The sequence below is a fragment of the Carettochelys insculpta genome, chromosome 1, assembly GCF_033958435.1.
Source record: "Carettochelys insculpta isolate YL-2023 chromosome 1, ASM3395843v1, whole genome shotgun sequence".
Classification (NCBI taxonomy): domain Eukaryota; kingdom Metazoa; phylum Chordata; order Testudines; family Carettochelyidae; genus Carettochelys; species Carettochelys insculpta.
In genome coordinates this window covers 289,885,319-289,903,578 of record NC_134137.1, presented here as the reverse complement: position 1 = coordinate 289,903,578, position 18,260 = coordinate 289,885,319, and the positions used below count along the sequence as shown (strand labels likewise).

Below are 18,260 nucleotides of genomic sequence, written 5' to 3'. Positions count from 1 at the left end.
ATCTTTGCCCACAAAAGCTTATGCTCCAAAATATCTGTTAGTCTATAAGGTGCCACAAGACTTCTTGTTGTAATAAAAGTTATATATTAACTAAAAATAGAGTATATTTTTGATGAGAAGATTGGAAATGAATCACTTCATATAGAGTTATAGAATTATTCAATATTTTTAAGTTAACTAATAAATAACATTGTGGTAGGGTTCCTGCAATCTCCACATCCTATTAGGACAGATTCTGTCGCCCTTACTCTGTGAAATAACTAGTTGACTTTCAAAGAGCAGCTTTTGGATTAAGAGATTTCTCAGTTTGAATAAAAGTAATAGTATTTGGCCCATTATTTTGGGAAACCAGTGTAATACATAGGTTACATTCAGATATTCCATCCAATTAAATCTGTTTGCTCCAGGAAAAAGAGTCAGCGTCCCTTCTAAAATAATATTTGAACTATTAGACAAGATGCAAAAATATGAATAATATACATTTGACAAATGATTATGTCCAATTCTACCTATATTATCAAACATACATGTTTTGTTCACAGGATAGCATAATACGTGAAAACTTTCAGGAATTTCTCTCTCTAAACGGACATCTTCTTGGAAGGAAGCCATTTCCTAACATTATCCAGTTAGGGCTGTGTCAGCCAGAGACTTCAGAAGTGTATCAACAAGCCAAACTTCAAGCTCAGCAAGAACTTACTAAAGGAGCATTTTATTTGGAATGGGTGTAAGTAGTTGCAAACTGTCTTCATACACTGGATTCTTGCATAGAGGGGAAACTAAATAACTGTTCTTCTTCGAGTGTCCCCGTGGGTGCTCCACATTAGGTGTCGGGCTCGCCCGGCGCCGCAGATCGGATCTTCCAAGCAGTTTCTGCCGGACCGCGCAAGCGCCGGTGCATGCCGCTCCCTTGCGCGCTCCTGGCCACGTGCGCGATCCGGTCCCCGCCATTTCCTCTTAACCGCCGTCGGCTGCAGATGGAATCTGACTAGGCTATGGCCAAGTTAGCGTATTCAATGGTTTTAACTGTTTTTTCTTTAAAGTTTTCAAGTTCTTAGGCTACTGTTAAGTTAGCTAGTTGTTATTTTCAAAAAAAAAAAAAGAAACAACAAGTGGGACGGCATTCAGTCCAGTCCTAGTAACAAGCGGAGCACCGGAGGCCAGGAGCCTAGGGCCATTATCCCTCCTGCCGCAGCAGGCTATCGGAGAGGGGGAAAACAGCACAGAGAAGGTGCTAAGTACCCCATTAACAACTGAAAGACTCACCAACAATGTCCTATTCAGGATTCAAGGAATGTGAGTCTTGCCGAGAGGCAATGCCAGCGTCTGATGGGCACAGTCACTGCATAAGGTGCCTGGGGGAGTCCCATGTCATGCAGAAATGCTCCTTCTGTGCAGAATTAACAGCCAGAGCAAGGAAGGACAGGGAGATGCGGCTTAAAATGCTGCTCTTCGACAAGGCCCTCCAGCCAGACGTGCTGGAGCGGCCGCAGCAGGAGGGACCCTCCGGGGCCCATAAAAGGAATGCTACCTCCCTCACCCCACCAGCGCAAAAATGGAGGAAAGTCTCCCCAGCCCGATCCCTGCCGGCAGCAACAGCAAGCGGGACGGGAGGAGCGTGCAGCCCCCAGCCGCAGCAACAGCTGATCGGCGGCGGCACAGAGAGCCACATGGAGGCAGCTCAGCCTCCGATAATCAAACAGCTGCCCCGCACCGCAGGCAGGGCGGCGGCTAAACAAGCGCCGGTACCGGTGACACCGCAAGCAGCGGCACTGACCCCGGGGAACCGGAGGTGCAGAGCGCGCAGGCACGCAGCCTGCAGGCACCGGAGGACACCGCCCGTGCGGCACCACTCATAAGCGTGCCGAGCACGGCGCGGATGGGGCCGAGATCCCCTACACGTCAGGGGGCGGAGCTACCCCCTCAAGGGAGGGGGAGGGCTGCACACAAAACAAGGCACCACAGCCCCTCTCCAGACAGGGCTGCAGAGTGCTTTCTCTCAGCCCTCTGCTCATGCTGCAGACTCCAACTAGGAGGCAGGGGTCCCCCCTAGCCTACCCGGAGCCCCCGTCTCCATTTTTACAACCAGCCTCGCCCTGGCTGGGACCACCTTCACCCTTCCTGGGGTTTGAGCCGCTGGAGTACTTTCACAAATCGCTCTCTCCAGTGTCCCAGGTCTCTCGACGATCTCGCTCCCCCGGACGCAGGGGGTACGCACCAAGGGAGTGGTCTAGGTCACCTTCCCAAGAGCGGTGCCCATGCTGCCATGGTCACCCCTATCATGCGGGGCATAGACACCACCGGCAATCTACCAGGGAAAGATCCCCACAGACGGTCCCGTATCCCCGAGGGCAATCGCGAATGGGGACAGAGACTCAAGTATCTCAGGGGGAACTGGCTATGGAACCCCGAGATTTTTCCCTTGCAAGCTTCCAGAGAGCGGATGTACCATCACCAACAGGAACCAGAAGGGTCCAGAGAGGCTTACCCTCGTGGTTCCTCGCTCTCCTCCCCAGACGAGGCTACGGCCCCGGGGGACGTCCATCCTCCGGACGATCTCAAACAGTTCCAAGAGCTGTTTAAAAGGGTGGCCTTCACGCAAGGCATCCAGACAGCAAAGGTGCAAGAGAAACACCATAAGCTCCTCAAAAATCTGAGACCTCCGGCCTCCTCCAAAATAGCAATACCGCTTGATAACGCAATCTTGGAGTCCACCACTAAGATATGGCAGACCCCTGTGACTATTCCGCCTGTCCACAAGAGAGCGGATAAAAAAAAAAATACTTCGTGCCGGCGAAGGGCATGGAGTTCCTGTTCAGCCACCCACAACCAAATTCCTTGGTGGTGGAGTCGTCGCAACAAAGATCAAAGACATCTCAATTCAAGACAGGGGGAACAGACAAATATGCCAAGAAGCTAGAGCTGTTCGACAGAAAGGTCTACTCCTCCTCCACTCTACTGTTGCGAATGGCAAATTATGCAGCGCATCTAGCGAACCATAATTTCAACAACTACACTAGGTTAACCTCCCTCATGGACTCGCTTCCAGAGGGCAAGAAACCGGTGCTCAAGGCCATCGTGCAAGAAGGCTACGCGGCCTCGAGGACGGGAGTTCAGATCGCCCTGGATGTTGCGGACACAGCAGCATGCTCCACAGCTACGGCAGTGGTGATGCGAAGGGAGTCCTGGCTCCAGACTTAAGGTATACCGAGGGATCTGCAGGCAAAGATAGTCGATCTTCCCTTCGACTCGCAGAAGCTGTTTGCTGAATCAACTGACTCGGTCCTTCATTCCAGTAAAGATTCAAGAGCCACACTTAGGACCCTGGGGATTTACACCCCTCCATGCAGAAAGAAAAAGTACTGCCCTCAACAAAGACGGTACCAGTACCAGCAACAGCGTCCCCAATACCACAGGGGTTACGAGCAAGGGCGACATCAACAGCACCAGCAGTACAGAACTCCCAGGCGATGTTCCCAACAGAGCCGTGCGTCTTCGGGGCAGGGCCAAAGGCCACAAGTTTGACACACAGATGCAGGGCTGCGCCATCACTACCATCGCACAAGGTCATCCGAAGAGGTTATTCCACCATCGCCTCTGACCATTCTATGACCAGTGGCAAAGGATCACCACAGACAAATGGGTGTTGGAGATCATAGCCACGGGGTATGCCATCCCCTTCCAGTCGCTCCCACCGCCACGACCTCCACCCAGGTCCCACCTACAGGAGGCCCCCCACGTAGCGAGGCTCAAGCAGGAGGTAGACCATCTCATGCTCATAGGGGCAGTGGAAAGAGTGCCGGAGCAACTGCAAAGGAGAGGGTCCTTCTCGAGGTACTTCCTCACGGAGAAAAAGACAGGAGGCTGGAGGCCCATCTTAGATCTTCAAGGCCTCAACCGGTACCTGCGCAAGCAACGCTTTCGGATGATCACAAATGCCTCCATCCTTACGGCACTAGACGATGGAGATTGGTTCGCAGCCCTCGACTTACAAGACGCGTATTTTCACATAACTATCCATCCGGCTCACCGATGATTCCTCCGGTTCATGGTAGGCAAAGAACATTTTCAATACAAGGTCCTACCGTTTGGCCTCTCCTCGGCCCCCAGAGTCTTCACCAAGACCTTGGCAGTGGTGTCAGCCTACGTGCACAGACGGGGTATTTATATTCCAGTATCTGGACAACTGCCTACTCAAAGGGGCCTCGAAGGAGGAGGTACTACGCATGATACGCGTCACAGCAGGCACGTTCTCTTTGCTCGGCCTGGTTATCAATCTGGCAGAATCAAAGATAGACCCCACACAGGACATAGAGTTCATAGGGGCACGCATAAATTCTATTACAGCGAGAGTGTATCTACCAGATACTCGTTTTCGGGCCATCGGCTCCCTCGTGCAAGTCATCACCTTCAGCCCTACGGTGCCGGTTCTGACGTGCTTACAGCTGCTGGGCCACATGGCAGCAGCGACGTTCGTAGTACAGAACGCCAGGTTACACATGCGCAGCATGCAGCACTGGCTGGCGAGCGTATACAAACCGGCAGCACACACCGTTCACAGGGTGGTGTCGCCCACAACAGAGGTGCGCAAATCTCTGCAATGGTGGATAAACCCCCAAGAACCTGCTAACAGGGGTACCCTTCCACCAACCACAAATATCAGTTTTTCTTACTACAGATGCCTCCCTCATAGGGTGGGGAGCACACATGGGCAAAGAGGTGACGCAAGGGCTGTGGTCCTCCATGGAGCGATCACTGCACATAAATATACTGGAGCTCAGAGCAGTGTTCAACGCCTGCAGACACTTTAGAGACCATATACAAGGCAAAGTAGTCGGGATCAGTACAGACAATACCTCCACCATGTTTTGTATAAATCGGCAAGGAGGAGCTCGGTCCCGTGCCTTATGTGCGGAAGCAGTCCGGTTGTGGAACTGGTGCATCGCCAACAATATAACCTTGAAAGCCTCGTACTTACCAGGCGCTCACAATGTGAAGGCAGACCAGCTGAGCAGGCGTTTTGCACTCACACACGAGTGGCAGATCCGTCCCGATCTGCTACGACCAATTTTTACGCATGGGGTTTTCCCCAGATAGACCTGTTTGCTACTCAACACAACAAGAAGTGCCCACGATTCTGCTCCAGGGCAGGACTGGGACGGGGGTCCCTGGGGGATGCATTCACGATCTCCTGGAGGGGCCCCCTGCTTTACGCTTTCCCTCCCACAGTGCTCATCCACAAAGTCTTGAAGAAAGCCAGGAGGGAAGGAGCCCGAATGATCCTAGTAGTCCCAACATGGGATCGACAGCAATGGTTCCCCCTACTCCTGCGCATGTCGGACCGGCCACCGATGCCCCTTCTGGTGGCGCCGGATCTGCGTACGCAAGCCCAGGGGTCCATAGTGCATCCGCACCCCCAAGGCCTGCGACTACAAGCGTGGTTAATCCACGGCTCAGCTCCCTAGAGAGCACATGTACGGAGGAAGTGCAGCAAGTCCTAGAAAGTAGCAGGAGGACTTCCACCAGGAAGACCTACAAGCAGAAATGGACTCGCTTCACAGCATGGTGTTCTACCAAACAGCTAGCCCCCGTTTCGGTGCCTATGCCTGTGATATTAGAGTATTTACTGGACCTCAAGAGAGGAGGACTCTCGCTATCCTCGTTAAAGATCCACCTTGCCTCCTTTTCGGCGTTCAGACACGAAGAGGAAGGGCACACGGTGTTCGCCCATCCCATGGTTACCAGGTTCCTCAAAGGGTTGGTAAACCTATACCCACCTCGGACACCGCTTCCACCTTCGTGGAACTTGGACCTGGTGCTTAATGCGATAACGGGACCACCGTTCGAGCCTTTGGCCACGGTTTCCCTCCGCTTCCTTACGATAAAGATGACCTTTCTTCTCGCAATCACGTCAGCTCGCAGGGTGAGCAAGCTTGCGGCAGTTATGGCAACGCCACCCTGCACTGTTTTTCCAAGGAGGCGGTAACCATACGGCTGTGTCCAGCCTTTGTTCCTAAAGTTTCTTCTGAGTTCATATTAACGAACCTATCGTTTTACCCTCGTTTTATCCAAAGCCTCATAAGTCTAACAAAGAGGCGCGCCTACACCTCCTGGACGTGAGGAGGGTGCTAGCCTTCTATATAGACAGGACCAAGTCCTTCCGGAAAACGGATAGACTCCTAGTCTCTATCGCTCCCAAATCGAAAGGAGAAGGTCTCTCTTCGCAGAGAATCTCGAAGCACATCGTATCCTGCATAAAAATGTGCTACGAACTCAAAAAGACTCCTTTTCTCGCCACGCCCAGGGCTTATTCCACTAGGGCGGTGGCGGCTTCAACAGCCTTTTTCAAGGGCGTTGCGCTAAAAGACACTTGCAGAGCGGCGACCTGGTCATCCTATGACACCTTTGCCAAACATTATGCCCTTCACAGGGTATTCCAAGAGGATACCCGTCTCTCGACAGCGGTCCTCTTGGGGACAAGCTGCACATAATCCGATTACCCACCTCCTATCTTGGGTTACTGCTGGGTAGTCACCTAATGTGGAGCACCCACGGGGACACTCGAAGAAGAAAGAAAGGTTACTCACCGTAGTAACGGTGGTTCTTCGAGATGTGTCCCCGTGGGTGCTCCACTACCCGCCCATCCTCCCCGCTTCGGATCTCTGTTTAGTGTTTTGCAGGAGCATCCGAGGCGGTTGGTCAAGGAACTGGCGGGGACCGGATTGCACACATGGCTAGGAGCGCGCAAGGGAGCGGCGCGCACCGGTGCATGCGCGGTCCGGCAGAAACTGCTTGGAAGATCCGATCTGCGGCGCCGGGCAAGCCTGACACCTAATGTGGAGCACCCACGGGGACACATCTCGAAGAACCACCGTTACTACGGTGAGTAACCTTTCTTTTTGAAAACTATTTTCTATGTACAGTTAATTCACAAATACTTTTAAAGAGCATTATGATTTTAAGAGGAAAAGAAATGCATCTATTGGAGGCATTATAAATCTAAAACCTATTTCAAAAAGGCCAAAAAGATAATATGGCAGGACAATTCAATTAGGGTAGTTAATTTTTTGACTTCTCTACCTAAATAAACAGGTTACAATTCATTCAGGACTCATGCAAAGTACTCCACTTAGGAAAGAACACTCAGCTGGGAAATGACTGCCTAAAAAGGAGTACTGTGGAAAGGGATCTGATGGTTATACTGGATTCCAAGCTAAATGAGAGTCAACAGTGTAATACTGTTGCGTAAAAAAGCAAACATAATTCTGGCATGAATTAGCAGCAGTGTTGTAAGATATCAGAAGTAATTCTTCCACTCTGCACTGATTAGGCCTCAACTGAAATACTTTTTAGAGTTCTGAATGCCATATTTCAGGAAAGATGTGGTCAAATTGGAGAAAATCTAGGGAAGAGCAGCACAAATGAGTAAAGGTCTAGAAAATATGACCAGTGAGGAAACATTGCAAACATAGGATTTGTTTAGTTTAGCAGACTCACTGGGGAGCAGAGGGGGAGCAGAAGGGCCATGATAACAATCTGTTCTATGGTAAAAATAATTTCAAGGAGGAGAGAGAGAAATTATTATTCTTAACCTTTTGAGGATAGGGCAAGAAGGATGGGTTTAAATTGCAGTAAAGGAGGCTAAACATTAAAAAAGCTTCTTAACTGTCAGGATGGTTAAGCAGTGGAACATATTACTAAGGAAAGTTATGGAATATCAGTCACTAGAGGTTTTTAAGACTATGTTAGACAAACTTGTCAGGAATGGTTTAGCTTGTGCAGGGGACTGGACTAGATGACCTATTGAGATCCATTCTAGTTCTACACTTCTGTGATTGTATACCTGTTCTAAATTTGCTTTTGCAAGGAAAGTGCACCTTTGCATGCAGGTGATTTGTTAACCCTTCATACAAACATTATCCCATTTTTGGATGGTCAGAATATATAAGGATCTGAGGACATACTTAAGCCCTTATAGGTGGAAAGATGTAAAGTGTGTTACTCGTACGCCTTGAAATCTGAAAGACAAAAATGCAAGATGATAAAGTAGTTTACGAAACATATGTATGGATATTTTTTGTGTGGATTAGATTGAAAGAAATCACATATTTGTATTTTTCTCAAATCATTGACTATTATTTCTGTGTCTTAGAAATAAAAAATCCATGAAGAACCTCTCCCGTTTGGTCGTATGTCCCCATACGGATGCAGTTTACCATGCTTGCTTTTCCAAAGATGGACAGAGAATAGTTTCTTGTGGTGCGGATAAAACCTTACAGGTAAAATACATACATTTAAGCAAAACTAAAATATATAAAATAATCCAGACAAAATAGCTCTTTGGTTCTTCTATTTTAGTTTTACTATACAGAGAAGTAGGAAACAAGAGTACTTCAGAGTGACAGTAATTCAAAAGCATATAGACTGGAGTGCCTACATTATTTTAACCGTGTAATTTATGTTGACTCAAATTTATATTCAGGATAAAGGATAGTATGATTCAAGTGTTTATACGTCCTAACTGCAGCTATGGCCAGTGTAATAAAGAGATGTCTATGCTAGATTATATTTAAAGAAAAACGCCACTGGATTATGTCACCTAAAGCATGTCTACAATATGATGTCTGTAGCTTCACAGCTAAGGTGATGCAGCTGTGTCTCTGTCGTGGAGATGCCACAATCAAAGGACAGGGTTTTTCCATTGACATAGATAATCTGCCTCTCTTGAGAGGCCGTGGCTAAGCTGATGGAAGAATTGTTTCATCAGCCTAGCTGGGACTACACAGAGGGTTACGTTCAGCTAACTTTGGTGCCCAGGGTATGAATTTTTTCATATCGCTGGATGACATAATGGTGGAATTATTAATATTAGCAATTTATTAATATTAACATCAGACCACCAGACACTAATGTAACCATATACTCTTTTAAGTCCAAAGGCCAAGTGATATTTTATCCACTTGCTCTAAACATGACTAATAACCTAAAAATAAAACAAAAAAGCAGTCATGTAGCACTTTAAAGACTAACAAACTAATTTATTGGGTGATGAGCTTTCATGGGACAGACCCACTTCTGGGAATTTTTAGTCTTTAAAGTTCTACATGACGGCTGTTTTGTTTTGTGAAGATACAGACCTACATGGCTGCCTCTCTGTGACTAGCCTAAAAATAAGCCATCATGTATAGAACACAGTAACGAAGTATCCATACGCAAGTGGTCAATGTGCTGACAAATAGGCCAGACTTATGGAAAACCCTCGCAACCTGATGTGCTCCAGTATGGTCAGGAACGATCTGATAGAGAACCCTCAAATTAATAACTTTTTTATTCCCTTCAACAAATGATGTCTTAACTAGTTACTGCTTTAGCTAACAACTAATTTAAACAGTTTATCCTAATTTTCAATTTTAATCCAGATAAGATTTACAATCTTTCTTCCTCCTTTTGTCTTCCCCTCCTTCCTGCCAACCAAGGTGGTTGTTTTTTTTTTTTTGTTTTGTTTTGTTTTTTTTTTTGTGTTGTACCTGGGTTCAGATAGGCTTTACTTTTACGATAATACTGGTATGTGGCATGAGAATGTCCATCCTGGGTCATTTCAAGGCACATTGTCTTTGTCCTGCTTAAAACCATCTTTAGCTACCTGTGTTGGTCAGAGGCCTTTTTATAGAAACTCCCTTGTCTCTTTAATTATTGCAATAGGACATCCTTTCTACTTAATTCATTTTGGCCTTATAACTCATTGTTTTCAAAGCCTTTCTTTACAACACACATTTTCTTAACTGAACTTAAGCTAACTCTAATTCTTTAATTTTGTATTCACTCTTCAAATACTTACGGTGATCTAATTTTTAAGTGTTGACCAAACCTAAGTTCACATCACACAAAAAAATTTAGCCTATTAATGTACAACAGATAGTACTGCCACTCACCTAATAATTCCTAAAAACTGAAAATCAGTTTGCCAGTGCTAAAGGAACCCTTTAGTGGTTAGTATCGGTTATGCCCATGGAAGTTGTAAAACTATATATACACATGTAAACTGTTCCCACTGCTTGTGGGTTTTTTTTTCTTTGTCGTTTCTGGTTATAAAGTGTTCACATAGATATTTAATATATATTGCTATTTTCATTTGCTGGCAGCTACTACAAAATGGTGATGATTTCCAGTTCAGAAAATGTACTGTTTGCTGATGCCATTATGCTGTGCTTCTGTAGTTAATGGCTTTATTAATGAAAGAGAACACATTTCTCTTAAAAAGGTCTGCCACAGAGTTCAAAACAGAAGGGACCACTAGAGTTCAGAGGACTCTCACACTAAACCTAACAATGGAAATGAGACACATAAGAGACTAATCTGTTTGCTACAAAAGGGGCTTGTCTACACTACCACCCTCCTTCAAAGGAAGAATGGCAGTCAGGGTGTTGGGAGTTTACTAATGAAGTGTTGCGCTGCATACACAGCACTTCATTAAGCAAATTCCGCCCCTGCAGCAACTTCAAAGTTTTAAATTTCGAAGTACTGGCTCGCGTCTAGCCGTGGCTCACCCGCTGGTACTTCGAAGTCCCTTTACTCCTCAAAATTTTGCCTCAGCACTTAAGCCCTTCTTGTTAGTCCTGCCAGCCTTGATCCCAGAAGATTAATATTTCATGTACTCAAGTGGAGTCCATCAGTTAAGAAGAGCAGTCTTCCTATAAATGCCTTTTAATTGTTGGATTATCCCATAAACTTCTTCCTAGCCCCAATCCTTGACCCATCTCTTGACCTTTATCATCCTTTTACACCTTTGCTTTCCTTCTTTATGAACTGGAATTATTCTGTTTAAAATCACCTGGTTTTTGCTTCTTTAATTGCCATACCCTGCCACATGTAGTCTTCACTAATCCATTCCAGTGCGTAATGTCATTGTGTACACGTCAGGATGAATCTGTGAATTTTTGTCCCACTCACATCAGGATCTTCTTCAGCCTGACATTCACATCTTGAATCATTAGTCCTCTTTTCTGGATCTGGTTTCATCACAGGCCTGTAGTTTCTTTTGTGTACAGAGTCACCCATCACATAGGACCTGACTGTTTTTGGTGTTGCTGTGAATCTGGTTTATGTTCGTTTGCAGTTCTCCATGCCTCTTCTGCATTTTTGCTTTGGTTCCAGTCCATGGCTATCTCATTCATCGTTCAGCACCTTTTGCTTGTTTCTCCTCCTTGTCCCACAGTGTAGTTGTGGGAAAATAGCCTCTGAAAGGAAATTTGCCTAAATTTTGCAGATAATTATTCTTTTCCTTGTTAAATAACGTTACTGATTTTTTTTTAAATTGGAAATACACCACTCTTCTGGTACAACTCTCTCCCCCCACCTCTCATCACAACCAGTCTGAAACCAAAATATGGTGGTCGTTATATTTGGGGAATCCAGTTTTTTTCAGAATTTATTTCAAATTTAGATTTTCTTGCACCTTAAATATATTTATGATTAGATTATTTTTTAAATGTTTTATTATCATTCTTACATTTTTTCAACTCAACAAGAAAGGGAAAACATGAGATAAAACAAATTTAAATTACCATTGCCATGATTTAGTTGGCATCTCAAGACTCCACAATTTTGTGTTGAGACTCAGCATCACTGAGTAGGGAAGTTTAGTATAGCTTAAGCAAGGCTCTGGCATTATCTTAAAAGTAAATATGAGAATTTTTGACAAGGTGATTTGAACTCTTTTTCCCTTATTTCTTCCCATTCTAAATCAGAGGAAGTCAGAAAAGAGAGGTTTTGTTTTAAGGTCTTCCTTAATGAGCATTTGAGTGTCTTCCTTTCTTCCTCAAAATCATTATTTGTTAGAAAAAAGTCCTTAATATATCCAAGTAATCTGATTTTTGTGATGTGTTAGAGCTAGAATTCCTCTTTTTAACGTAGACTCCAGGAAATCATTATCCACATGGATGATAAAAAATATATTAATGTATGCAGTATTTTGACTTTTAAATTTAAAATTAAAATATGAGTACTGTTGTTTGACAACCAAGTGATTGTGTCCTTTTATACATTCAGAATTTTGTACAATAGTGAAGAATAAAAGCACAGTTGTATCCAAAAACAAATTTATTTTCATGTTTTTCTTATTTGTCATCACAACACATATAATCTATCCATCACTGTTTTAAGTTTTTCATTTCAAGCCTAAATTGTAATCTCTGACAATATTTTTAAGAATGATTATCTCTCTCCCCCAGGTTTCACTTTCAGTCATTCGGGAACATTCTTATTGTTCTTTCAGGCTCTGATCTGAGTTTGCAACTTTGTAAAAAATAGGTATTTAAAATTCTGGGCATGCGTTCAATGCGACGATAACCATTTGTAAGTTAGAAAAACTAGCTTGAGCTACTTGGCAGTTTTCTTTTTAAGATTGTGAGGAATATTAGAGATAAGAAAATTGAAAACACAGCAGCTTTATGCTGCACACAGTGTATTTTGAAATTAGCTCAGAGTACCATAGATACAAGATTTCATTGTTTGTTATGCTCTGCCCATATAGGTGTTTAAAGCAAAAAGTGGAGAGAAGCTTCTGGAAATAAAGGCTCATGATGATGAAGTACTTTGTTGCGCTTTCTCTGCAGATGACAGATTTATAGCAACATGTTCAGTGGATAAAAAAGTGAAGGTAAAGTAGTGGTGGAGAGCGCTTATCCTCACGGTGGAACAAGTAATTCTGTTCTAAACTTGAACCAATTTAAACTGAGTCAATTTTCAGGTCTTTTGTATACATATATTTTGTGGAAAATAAGCATTGTAGTTACTGTTTTTCAGTTTCAAAATAGTTCTAAAATAAACGCATGTCTTTTAGATGTGTCTTGTGTAAAGCATAATTGGCTCTCGTATTTGATTATAAGATGATTCTGCAGGCTAGCTAAAATATAATAATATCTTCCCTTGAACAGAATCATTACAACATGAGTGACATAAGTACCATAATAGCTTTCTTCATGCTTGTTGCTAGTATTGTTTCACTTGCTTCTGTTTATCTTGCTTGTTTGGTTATTTTTAGGCTACTTCTGTATATCTCTTCTGTAATGTAGCAGGATCATAAATGAAACCCAAATTTCTTTGGGTGCTTGTTCATGTCAGTTGCATGCACGGTAGCTGAAAAATGCTGCTGTGAGAAAAATGTATCGGTTCAGCGTGGTTGCCCTTTGGAGTTGAGTCCCCATAACATTCAGTACAGAACCCTGCCAACCTGCCACACTGTCAGTTCTTTCTTATCCCCATTGACAGTTAGCTGGAACATCTCATAGCTCTTGCCTCCAGCAAGTATGTCTATTTTTGTCTGTCGTGTATAGGTTGTCTTTGGTTAATTATTATAGTGTGTAGTTAGAGTTGGTGGAAGTTCTTCCCCTTCTGAATTCCTGAAACTGTGGTGTGCCATTGTTCACTAGGTATCAGAGCTTTGAGATTTGCATGATAAGTATCAGAGGGGTATCCAAGTTAGTCTGTATCTTCAAAAACAACAAGAAGTGTGGTGGCACCGTATGGACTTAACAGATATTTTGGAGCATAAGCGTTCGTGGGCAAAGACCCCCTTTGTCAGATGCATGAGTGGGGGTTCCAGAGGAGCATCTAATTTATAGGCTCATGAAAAGGAGGGAGTCCCAGTCAAGAAGAGAGCCAGAGGTGATAGGGTCAAGTCAGTGACAGAGTATGTGGCCCCTTATTGTAGCTAACTTGGAGGTGTGAACATCAACAAAGGAGAAACTTCTTTTGTAATTGGCCAGCCACTCCCAGTCTTTGTTCAATCCTTGGTTGAGGGTGTCAAATATGCAAATGAATTGTAGCTGCACAGTTTCTCTTTGGAGTCTGTTTTTGAAGTTTTCTGCTGCAGGATGGCTACTTTTAAATCCTTTATTGAGGGTCCAGGGAGATTTGAAGTATTCTCTTACACGTTTTGGTATGTTACCATTCCTGGTGTCTGACTTGTGTCTATTTATTCTGTTATGCAGAGACTATTCAGTTTGGCCCATGTATATGGCAGAGGGGCATTGCTGGCACATGATAGCATATATTACATTAGTAAATGTACAGGTGAATGAGATCCTGATGGTGTGATTCATGTGATTAGTTCCTGTGATGGTGTTGCTGGTGTAGATATGTGAGCAGAGTTGTCAACGAGGTTTGTTAGAGATCGGTTCTTGGTTCAGTTAATGAGGTCTGGTCTATAGTTGACGGTATGAATTTGTTTCAGGTTGGCAAGCTGTTGATAGGCGAGGACAGACATCACCTTCCTCTCCAAATGCAAACGGATGGACATCATACCAAAAGGACTGAAGGTGAAAAACGCACTGAAATCAACATACTACAGAGATTATGGTGAGAGATTGTGCCCTACACTCTCTAAGAAACTGAGGAATCACCTGATCAGCATCCTGTACAGAAAACGGGAAGACATCAAAAAAGAGTTCTCAGATCTGGAGACCCTCATAAAAAAGACAACCATCCACACAAACCTCCACATGGCTGGACTTTACTGAAACAAACAGGAGATTTACAACACACACTTCTCTTCTCTACGAGGACAAAGGACTGTAGACTATCTAAACTCCTACTTGCCACATGGGGACACAATAGCAGTACCCTTAACTCACCCAGCAATGTTGTCAATCTCTCCAATTTACACACTCAACCTGGCAGAAGAGTCTTCCCTATCTCGGGGACTCTCTTTTTGCCCCACCATCCCCACAAACTTGATGCAGTTCTGCGCGAATCTGGAAGCCTACTTTTGCCATCTCTGATTCAAGGAATACTTCTAACATAACACTAAACAGCACGCTGACCCACAGATACCCTCCCACCTACAGTACAATAAAAAGAATTCTACATGGAATCCCCTTAATGGTCGAAATGACTCACTGGACCTATAGGTAGTGTGCTTCCGCTGACATGCACAAGCAGAAATTGTGGAAGAGCGGCATCGCTGACCCCATAACCTCAGACGTGAAGAATGCAACACCATCAGGGGCCTCAGAAACAACTGCAATATTATGATGCAAGAGGCTGACAAAGGAGGTGCTATTGTCGTCATGAATAGGACAGAGTACCAAAAGGAAGCTGGCAGGCAACTCTTCAGTACCACATTCAACAAGCCATTGTCCTATGATCCCACTGAGGAGTACACAAAGAAGCAACACTATCTGCTCAAGACCCTCCCTACAAAAACACAGGAACAAATCTACACAGACACACCCCTAGAACTCCAGCCAGGTTTATTCTATCTACTATCCATAAACCTGGATATCCCAGATGCCCCATCATCTCAGGCATTGGCACTCTCACTACAGGATTGTCCAGATATGTGGACTCTATTTTCAGACCCTGTACCACCGGCACTCCCAGTTATGTTCAAGATACCACCGACTTCTTTAGGGAACTACAATTCATTGGCGAACTTCCTGAAAACATTTTTGGAAGAAAGTTCTATTTTTCAGGTGGATTACAGCTATGAATTTCAAACCAGCAAGCTGCTGTTAGCCAGAACTTAGATAACACCTGTGTGGCAATGGCAAAACTTTGAGAAGCTTCCCTGAGACTTCCATGCTGAGTTTTTGGCCTTGGTTGAAAATGCCAAACTAATCTCACAAGCTTCTCTCCAGGTTGTGTTGGACAATGCTGATATCAACATAAGAACCATGCCTACAGTTGTGGCCGTGAGAAGGGGATCCTGGCTCCAGGTCTTTGGTCTCCCATATGAGGTCCATCAGACCATTCAAGACCCCCATTTGAGGATGTGACTCTGTTCTCTGAGAAGACTGATAAAAGACACCAAAAAAACCTCTCCATCTCACCTTATTTTTTCATCCCACATATCCCTTTTCTGCCACGTATGATCCTGTATCACTTTGGACTGCTGGGTACTCCTCACCAGAGAGAGGGGATACTCCTATTTGTGCCCTTCCACCCTCCTTCCCCATCATTTTTAAGGGACCCTTCTCATGAGCAGCTCCTTATATAGGATGTACACTCACTCCTGAGCATTACGGGCGGTAGCAGAAGTTCTTCAGGAGCAGATGGGCAAGGGCTTATGTTCCCAGTATTTTTAATACTAAAAGCCAAAGGAGGGCTTAGGCCCTTCCTAGACCTGCAAGAACTGAATAGGCGCATAAGAAAGCTCAAGTTCTGCATGGACTCTTTGGCTTCCAGTATCCTTTTGTTGTGCCCAGGAGACTGGTATGCCATCCTCAACTTGAAGGACATATACTTTCCCATATGAATAACTCCATCCTCTGTTAGGTTTTTGGTGAACAGAACCCACTACCAGTTCAGTCCTCCTGTTTGATCTGTTGGCACCTTAAATATTCAGCAGATGCATGGCGGTATTGCCTGTGTTCCTGTGCAGGCAATAGATATAGGTTTTCTCCTACCTTGACAACTGGCTGCTTATAGGTTGATCCCAGACTCATGTAGAGATCCAAGTTGCCTTAATAAGAGTGTCTTTTGCTGAGCTGGTCCTGTTGCTGAATGAGGGGAAATCAATGCTGTCCCCAGTTCAGAGGATAGAGTTTGTTGGGATAATACTGGATGTGACACAGGACATGGCAGTCCTTTGCAAAGCAAGATTTTGAGCCCTTGGTAGTGAAATTAAAGGTCTCAGACAGTTCCCCACTGCCCCTGCGCAGAACTGCATGAAGTTAATAAGATAAATGGCTGTTTGTACCACGTAGGGCAGCGTGCCAGACTCAGATTTTGACCTCTTCAGTCATGGCTGGCATCAGTATATAGCCAACCTGGAACAGTTTGGATAGGGTTGTAATCTCCTGTCTCACCTGGTACTCACCTCACTCCTGTGGTAGTTCAACTCTTAGGTATTGTGTGCAGGGGAGTGTCCCTCTCAACAAGCCCTCAGTCATTCCTCTCACAGGGGATGGATACCTCAGATTTGGGCTGAGGAGCACATTTGGGAGATCTCAGAACACAAGTTCTTCTTTGAGTGGTCCCCGTGGGTGCTCCACAATAGGAGTCGGGCTCTCCTGGCGCCGCAGATTGGAATTCTTCTAGCAGTTTCTATTGGATCGTGCATGCGCCAATGCGCGCCACTCCCTTGCGCGCCCCCGGCCATGTGCGTGATCCGGTCCCCGCCAGTTCCTTCTCAACCGCCATCGGCTGCAGACGGAATCTGCTCAGGCTGAAGCCAAAGACAGATAAGATAGTTGTTTTTATGTGTAGTTTGTTTGTTTTGTCACTATCAAAAAAAAAAAAAAAAGAGAAAGAAAGAATATTAGCTAGCAGAAAGAAGAGGAACGAAGGAGAGAGGGGCGGACAAGAAGGCTAGTTAAGCTGTCCGCTGCCCCGCAGGCCAGTGATTGTTATTTTGGGTTAGAAAGCACTGATTAGTGGCTAAGTACCCTGTTAACACTAAAGACTCACCGTGATGGCCTCCTCGGGGTTTAAGAAGTGTGAGTCATGCCGCGAAGCTATGCCGGCCTCCGATGGGCATAGTTAATGCATTCGCTGCCTGGGAGAGTCACACGTTACCCAGAAGCGTTCCCACTGCGCTAAGCTTACAGCCAGGGCCAGGAAAGACAGAGGGATGAGGCTCAAAATGATCTTGTTTGATAAGGCTCTCCAGCCGGAACCGCCAGAGGAGCCTCACGCAGCAGGGCCCTCTGCGTTGCATAAAAGGAAGGCAGCTTCCTTGACCCTCTCGGTGCAGAAGAGGAGGAAACTCTCCCCGGCTTGATCCTTGCCGGCGGGCCCAGCGGGCAGGATGAGCGGAATGCAGAGCCCCCAGCCGCGAGCTCATGAAAGCGGCAGCGCAGCAGCACACGTGGCAGAGGCTGAGCCTCCGATTACACAACAGACGGCACGCAAGGCACCGTGAGCGCCAGCGAGGCAACTGCCGGAATTGGCGGTGCCGACGCAGGTGGCACCGGCCCCCGTGGCGCCGACGGCGCAGGGGCACCCGGCACAGAGCCTACCAGTGCCGGAGGAAGCGACCCGCGCGGCACCGCAGCTGACTGTGCCGAGCGTGGCGCCAACAACGGGGCCAAGATCCCCGGCACAGGAAGGGGCGGCGCCCACCCTGCAGGGGAGGGGCAAGGCAAAAGCAAAAACTCGGCACCTCAGTCCATCTCCAGGCAGGGCTGTACTGCCCTTATCACCTAGGCCCCCCCCCCGCCCCGAGTTACGCACGCCGCACCGACGGGCTGTAACTCCAGCGGCTTATCTAGGACCTCCCTCTCCGTTCCTCCAACCAATTTCACCGTGGCTTGGGCCAC

General features: G+C 45.7%; 1 protein-coding gene across 4 annotated transcripts in view; it reads left to right on the top strand.

Moving 5' to 3' along the window:
* Nucleotides 1-18,260, top strand: part of APAF1 (apoptotic peptidase activating factor 1) — a 110,056-nt gene that overhangs the window by 38,566 nt on the left and 53,230 nt on the right. For 3 of the 4 annotated variants that reach the window (XR_012647842.1, XM_075011402.1, XM_075011411.1), the window contains exons 12-14: nucleotides 543-727; nucleotides 8,153-8,279; nucleotides 12,533-12,658. Coding sequence is in view for 3 of the 4 variants with exons in the window: in XM_075011402.1 (XP_074867503.1) it covers nucleotides 543-727; nucleotides 8,153-8,279; nucleotides 12,533-12,658 (438 nt within the window). In the remaining variant the exon portion in view is untranslated. Of the gene's footprint in view, nucleotides 1-542; nucleotides 728-8,152; nucleotides 8,280-12,532; nucleotides 12,659-14,233; nucleotides 14,960-18,260 lie in introns of those variants that run through there. The other variant, XM_075011419.1, reaches the window with a different exon arrangement.